An 8186-nucleotide genomic window follows, 5' to 3' on the forward strand; every position below is an offset into this window, starting at 1 on the left:
ATCAAGACTTGTATTGACTAAAATCATTTTTGCAGATGGTGAAGTACGTATCTGCAGCTCCTTTGGTGCTACTCAGCTTTTTTTCTCACACTCTTGCAAAGAGTTTCGTGAGTTAAGGAGCAGGTCAGATTTTTTAACCTCTTTTTACTGTTATTCTAAAGAAATATAAATTTTCTGTACTAACATACATTTTCTTGATTTCTGTTAGTAGCTATAACAGTGACCATACACCTTTACGGTGTATAGATTCTGAATCAAGGCTATCTGATACTTATCTTGGACGTGCTGTGCGTGCTAATGATGTGCTGATTACTTCTATTCAAGATATATACTCCAAAAAACAAGTAATGTATTCTACAATGTCATTAGCTAAGTTACTTATTTACTAAGGTTCAAGACCATTTACATTAGTTCACCTTTACCTTTTTTTTTAGCTAAGTTACTTATTTACCTAATTATTACTTGCAGCTAGGGGAATATTGGGTGGCAGGACGAATTGTGGATGTAGAGAGTTTAAGTGACTGGTATTACATCTCTTGCAAGAGTAATTCTTGCAGGAGAAAGGTTGCTGCTGATGGTGGTATGATGTACTGTGGTGGCTGTAAAAGTTCCTGGCATGAGTTGTGAGATATAGGGTGATTATACGTGTGGCTGATCAAACTGGGGATGCTCCTATGCTTCTATGGGATCGTGAGTGTGCAGAGTTGGTAGGTGTTTCAGCTGGTGATTTAAAAGCTAAGTATCCAGAGGTAGGTATCAACACTTAGACAACATAGATGGGTATTGAGGATAGTAGTTTAAATGTTCATTTGTTTTTCCTTTAAATCTTTGTAGGGGAATAAGTGTATTCCACCTGAGCTAGGTTGTTTGCCGGACATGTCTATGTTGTTTCGTGTTGCTATGAAGAAGGAGCAGATAGAGAGTTACTATTCTGCTTTCACAGTCCTAAGGATTTGCAGGGATGAAGCAATGCTTACACAACACTGCTCAGGTCTTTCAGTTGCCAGTTTAGAACCAGAAAATGGTTCTGTTCATGAAAATGGTTTTCAAGATGGGGATGCAGATGGTGATGCAGGTTCATAGGTATTTCTGTAAATTATGTTTTGGTTAATTTTTAAAAAATGGTTTTATTTATTGTCCCTAATCATATTTTGTTTAGGAATTCTATGGTAGTGATGATGAAGACTGTGTTGTGGTGGATGATGGGTCTCAAGGTTTATCTATGTACAAATTTGCTGGCTTGGATGAGATTGAAGATGGTTTAGGTGTTGGTGCTAATGATGTTCCTCTCAAGAGGTCTTTGTTTAAAGACTTTGAGAATGTTGGTACATCGAAGAAGGCTAAGGGAGTGGTGGTGAAGAAAGAAAAGTAGTCAGTTCTACTGGAAAAGTTTTTGCTGGTTTTGGTTTTTGGTTTTTGTTGGTTAGGGCTAAAAATGTGCATAGGCTGCAATTTACTACTACCAAGTAGATCTATTCTACTTTCCTGATTTGCTCTTAGTTTTGTGAAAGCTGCATTAGCAGCATAGCCTAATGTTCTTAGCTTTAGCAGTAGCAGTTAATGTTTTTTAGTAGTGTACTAAGCCTTCTAATGTGTAATATGCTACTAATGATTATAAAGTCATATTTGCAATTACTCTATTAATCTAGACAGAGCAAAACATTCTCATACATATTGGAGGTATACATAAAAGTTTACAAGTAGACAGTTTGGCACAGTACAAACCAGATTGATAAGAGCTGGAAAAAAGGGAACTTAAACTCTATGTAATGTTTTTTTTTTTTTTTTTTTGAAAAAAACTCTATGTAATGTAATTACTATTCTAATGTGAAGAAAGTTAGAAAGGAATGTCATAGGTTTCTACATTAAAAAAAAAAATGGCATCAGATTCCTGTATGATCACTTGCCATTATTCTTAAGTGTTAGTATTTGGTCAAATATAGGAATACATGAATTATCAACTTATGATGCCCAGGTATTTTCAGTTAACTTACACAGAACAAAACATTCACATACATATTGAATCTATATATAAAAGTTTACAAGTACACAGTTTTGGCCACCTCAAAAAAAGTTAAAAAAACATGTAACATTTTAAAGACCAGATTGATAAAATCCAGAAAAAAAAAACTCCATCAATTGCCTCTATTTTGGAATGTTAGTATTTGCTCAAATAGATGAACCAGATTGATAAAATCACCAAAAAAAAAAATTGCTTCTATTTTGAAATGTTAGTATTTACTCAAATAGATGAGTAGCTGAATACTATATCATAATATAAAAACTTAAGTAAACAATGCCACAAAAAAAAAAAAAAAAACAAAACAAAAACAAAAAAAAAAAAAAAACACACACACACACACATGAAAGTTTAGGAGTAAAATACAAGTTGCACAGTACGCAATACCTACATGTACATATACTTTTGGTATACACCTATGGCTTCTATCAAGCATTAATTGTTGATGGTAAGATTTGACTAATGTGACTATTTGTTGATTGTGACTTCTTTTCATCTCTCCAACTTCCTAACTATATATACATAGCATTTAAGCAATCAAATATGCTTTAAATTCATATAAAGGAAAAAAACCCCAAAAATATTAAATAATGTTATAAAGGAATTTAATTCGTTTCTACATCAAACATGGGCATCAGATCCATGTATTTGCTTATCTGTTGATACAGAGTGCAATATTTAAGTGCCATGTTCATAGCCAATGCTTCCTGTAACATCAAGCTTTTTCCAGTGTTCAAACTCCTCTTCAACAAGTAATTATTTCAGCAAACCTTGCGGTATCATGCCTCCACATTTTGAATTAGGACACTGAAGCTTAGCAAAATCAGTCCCTAATTTTTAAAAATACAATAATGTAAATAAGATAATAATAAATTGTTATTGGATAAGTGACTATTAAAGTGGTGGTTGCTAGCAGGTTTAAATTTTGTTAGCATACAGGAACACTGAATGCAATTAGATAAACACAGAGATAATGTCCTCTTTAATTTTTTTTTTTAAATTATTACTATTAAAAAAATTTATCTTTGTATTCCAGCAAAAAAAAAAAAAAAAAAAAAAAAAAAAAAAAAAAAACAAATCTTATGCATGCAATTAGATAAACACAGATGCATATTTCTGATCTCAAAATATAAAATTTAATTTCATATTATTATCTAACCCTATAAAACCGGATTTAATGGATTGTGAAATCAAAATATTTAGATCAAAAAAAAAAAAAAAGAAAGATTATTACCTTTGAATTTTTCTGAAATCGCGATTTTGAAATTTCGCGATCTAGAGTTTCTTCGTCCAAAAACGGTAACGCCCTCAGAATCAACTGTATGTAAGAACCAAAACACTTAACTATTGTTTACTTTTTTGGGTCTTTTGGATTCTTTGGTATGTATACGGAGTATTTAGGGTTTTAATTTGAAAAGATGGAGTGAAATTGCTAGAAATCGAAGTAGAGAACGTGGAGGGATCTGGAGAGAGTAGCTAAACAAGAGAGATATACATGCAATGACAGATGGAGAGGAAGACGACAGAGAAGAGGTCAGAGGGAGACAACGAACCCATTTTTTCCGTTGTGGTGTACTGGTGTTGTTAGGGTAAGAAGTGAGACATGTGGTCTCTGGGTTATGTCAAGCATGGGCCGGGTTGGTTGGATTTTATATTGGGCTGCAAATTTGGGCTGGATGTAGGAATTTATATAACAGACATAATAATATGTATATAGATGGATTGGTCCAGTTAAGTAGAAATCAATCCTTATTACATGGAACATGGTCCACACAATTGTGTGGACCATAAATAAAAAGTATATTTTAAATATACTAAGAGTACATTATATATGTATGTAAGGTACTTTCAATATAAAAATAATGTATTTTTAATATATTAAAAATGTATTTGATATTTATGATCCATACAATTATGTGGACCATCGTTCACACAATAATTTGCCAGTAGAAATTGAAATATAAATAAATAAATATAATATATATATATATATATATATATATATATATATATTATTAGAAACTGTCAGTGAAAATTATTATCATTATTATTATTGTAATTATTATTATTATTATTATTGTTATTGTTATTATAATTAATAATAATAATAATATTATTATTATTATTTAGATTATATACGGATAGGTTAAAGAGAAAAAAAAAATTGACCCTATGTTTACATCTTACAGGTGTGGCTAAGCAAACATTTTTATTCAGTTTGTTGCTCTAATTGAAAAATTAGGTTGACGATGTTGAATATTCCATCAAAAATAGTTCTTGAGTTATTTTTCAAACCATGCGCAAGAAGCACACATTTTTTGCAACATATAAGATCGTATAATAACATTTTCTATATTATTATTTATTTGTTATAAACTCTTAATTATATTCATGTTCTCACTAATTATTATGACTTTGTATACATATATATATATATATATATATATATATATATATATATATATATATAAACACTAGTACTCCACCCATATATTATGTTAATTTGAAATAAAAGAGTTTCCTAAAAAATTAAAGTGTTAGATATTTTGCAAAAAATAACCCAATTAAAACTGAATTTAATTTTTAATGATGTGGCATTCCCTCATTCACCGCCGGCGGTGCATCAAATATTAATCCTTATTAAAAATGCTCTGCAAATCTCGTGAAATCAGATCGTGATCGCCGATCGTGTATTCCGATCGAGTTTGCCGTTTAGTGGCCCTCTCTCTTGATCGTGTTCAAGAGAGTACCTCCCTAGCTTTCTAGGGTTTATATTTCTTTTTTTTTTTCCTCCAATGGATACACCATTGATATTTTGTTTCCTGGCTTTCTTATCCTGTCTCACCATGGATATTCGACAAATTGAGGAACACTGCGCTAACCTGTCAATCACCGAGGAAGAGGTGAGCGGCCTGGAGTGTGACAACCCAAAATTTAATTTTATAAATATGGTTTTAAGAAAATTCAAAATAGTCAATTATCACTCCATAAATTTTTTTGCGATGAAATCGGTGTTGAATAAATTATTTTGAGCCACTTTTAAATAAATTCAACATCAAGACGTACTTGATATATTGACAACTAAAAAATGTTTTGAATTTCATTTTGATTTTTATTATATTCTTATCATGCTTCCCTCTGTATCTCTTTACATATACACAGAATCCGTCCCTCTCCAAAGTTTATCCACTTGATGACCAAGGAGCTCTATTGCTTCCCGATCAATCTTTCTAGATCCGTATCTTCTCCACAAAAAATAAACAAAAAAAAAATTATATCAACATTTTTTCTTACGAACCACTTTTCTTGTTTAAATATCGGAAAATACAAAAAAAAAAAAAAAACAAAAAAAAAACAAAAAAAAACAAAACAAAACAAAACCCAAAATGAAAAGAAAAAAAACCTAGATAATGAAAACCTACCAATGCAAATCACATATCAGCCTCAACGGTAGAATATCACAGAATGATTAGCAAAAGTCAATGAAATAATTAACTTTAGTTGGGGCAAATTATTGTGTAGACCATGGTCCACACAGTGTTATGTGGACCATAACAAAAAATAAATATACTAAATGTACATTATTTTTGTATTGAAAGTACATTATACAATATAATGCACACTCAGTACAAAAATAATGTACATCCCCTGAATACAATGTAAATTATTTTTTTTTACTGAATGTATATTATTTTTGTACTGAATGTACATTATTTTACAGTATACAAAATATGGTTCACACAACTTGGTCCACACAATAATGATTGCTTAGTTGGGGTTGTGACGTTGATGGGTTGTGTATGATCATATAAGGTGTATTTATATACAATGGATGAGATCAAAAGAGCTTAGTATTGAAATTATAAAATGGTAAGAGATCTCAAGAAAGGTAAAAGCTTTCAATTTTTCAATTAATACAAAAAACGTTATAATCCCAAAAAGGGTATAACTTTAATATTATAAAAAATACCATATTTGTCCAAATATTTGATATTACAAAAATGTCCCTGAATTTGGGCGAAAAAATGACATAGGAGGATTTTTACGCGCGCGCGCGCGCGCACACACACACACACACACTCTCTCTATATATATATATATATATATTGAAGACTTAATTTAATAATAATAATAATATTATAACATTGTCTTTCTTAAACCAAGTCGAAAATGTACGTTAACCATTCCAATCGTCTTCTTCAATTTGAAAAATGATTTTGTCTCCAAAAGCTCCGTAAAACTATAAATGCAACTTGACACTCACCTGAAGAGTACTTAATTTTGATTTATTTTTCAGTAACCAACGCTCTGTTTTTGTGATACTTGATATCAATGTGTTTGCTACGACCATGAAAGGTAAGATTTTTGGATAACGAAATTACAGACTTGTCACCAAAAATTGTTGTAGTGCTTTCTGCTTGTCTTGTAAAAACTCTAAAATTCTCCTCAACGAAACTACTTGAGTAGCACAATTTGCTGTTGTAATGTATTTTGTTTCTGCGGTTGAAAGTGCTTCAATTTGTTGCTTCTTTGAAGATCAATAAAATAGAGCAAAAGAAGACATATCCTAATGTTTTTTTTTTTTTTTTTTTTTTTTTTTTTTTTTTTCTAGTCTCAACATCTCTAACCCAATTACTTTCCAACAAATTCCACAACTTCATTAGTAGAGTAAAATATTCAATCATTACTCGTACCTTTGACATATCTCAACATTCGCTTTGTTGCAACCCACGATGTGAATCTTTTGGTTTCTCCATGAATCTGCTAAGTATTCCAACTCCAAAAGAAATATCTGACCTTGTAATCACTAGATAGCTCAAACTCCCAATTAAGATTTTATAAGTTGTAACAATCACATTCTTACCACACTCATATTTGGGCACTTTCAACTTTTAAGTTACTGGAGTTGAAACTAGTTTAGAGTTTTCCATTTTGAATTTTTTCAAAAATATCAATAGCATATTTCTTTTGTGATATAAAGATTCAACCATCTCTTACTAGCATCATTATGTAATAGTTTTAATGCTGTAAAGAGTTCAGTGGTCAACTTATAAGTCAGTGAGGCTATTTTCTCATATCTTTGGTCTGCTATATACTTCACTAAGTGGGGATAACATATTAAATTAGGATCCACACGCACTACTTCTGTCTCACCATTCAAATATTTGAACCTAGGCTTTTGCGCGAAATTACCACCATGATGAATAATTAATCCCACACTTTCATTCATCATGACAACAGAAATTCAATGCACATTGTATCAATGTATACACACAACTGTCATAAATAAGACTAAAGAAATGCAGGACCACACTTTATACAAACATATTACAACAAAAATGCAGTATAACACGATCCCAATACATGAAAATCAATGCAAAATATAAGCAAAAGCAACAGCAGCAGGACCACACCACATCATATTCAAAGCATATTCGCATATATTTTTCCATTAAGAAAACAGTATAACATATTACAATCACTACACTATTTGCATATAGATTGTTCTACATATAGAGTTCTACATACCTTACTCGTCCTTCGCATATATTCCCTAGGCCTTCCAGACGCTTTTCCTTCGTCGTCCACTGTTAGCTTGAATTGGGTAGTTGGGATGTAGGGATGTCGTCTAGGAGCCGTCGCGCTTAGGGATTTAGGGTTTGAGTGGTCGCAATTTTGGGGGATTCCGATTGGGTACTTGGGTTTATTCATCGCGATTTTGAGCGAATTGGAATTAGGGTTTGCTTTCATATTTCAATTTTGAGTTTATTTGAGCGACGTGATGAAATGGATGTCACCTCTACAAATTAAAACACGTCAACAACAAAACACCTCCACATCAGTAAGTTATAACCTATAACTTGAATGCAACCTATAAAAAAATTCTAGGCGAAAAAAAATTTATAATTTGTGCGAAACAGCAGTTATGAAATATTAGGGTGCGACATGAAAAATCGCTTTTTGGTTCATGGAACAGAATGACACTTGAGCCTTTTCCTACCGATATAACCTTATAAGGAGTAATTATCAAATAGTTTAAAATGTAAATTATTTTCACATAGATAAAATCTTAAGGGTAAATATTATTATCACAAAGTTCAGATTTTCTTGCTTAAAAGGAAACCATTTTAAATTGGGTCGCATATGGCATATATTTAAAGTTTAG

At 31.3% G+C, this 8186-nt stretch overlaps 1 protein-coding gene across 1 annotated transcript in view; it reads left to right on the top strand.

Annotated features, from left to right (window-relative positions):
• Positions 1 to 1372, top strand: part of LOC109189897 — a 2013-nt gene extending 641 nt beyond the window's left edge. The window contains exons 4-9 of the mRNA XM_019340519.1: positions 36 to 107; positions 162 to 344; positions 469 to 587; positions 635 to 749; positions 835 to 1075; positions 1185 to 1372. Coding sequence (XP_019196064.1) covers positions 36 to 107; positions 162 to 344; positions 469 to 587; positions 635 to 749; positions 835 to 1075; positions 1185 to 1372 — 918 coding nt within the window. The remainder of the gene's footprint in view (positions 1 to 35; positions 108 to 161; positions 345 to 468; positions 588 to 634; positions 750 to 834; positions 1076 to 1184) is intronic.
• The last annotated feature ends 6814 nt before the right edge of the window (positions 1373 to 8186 follow it).

Source organism: Ipomoea nil, unplaced genomic scaffold, assembly GCF_001879475.1.
Source record: "Ipomoea nil cultivar Tokyo-kokei standard unplaced genomic scaffold, Asagao_1.1 scaffold1568, whole genome shotgun sequence".
Classification (NCBI taxonomy): domain Eukaryota; kingdom Viridiplantae; phylum Streptophyta; class Magnoliopsida; order Solanales; family Convolvulaceae; genus Ipomoea; species Ipomoea nil.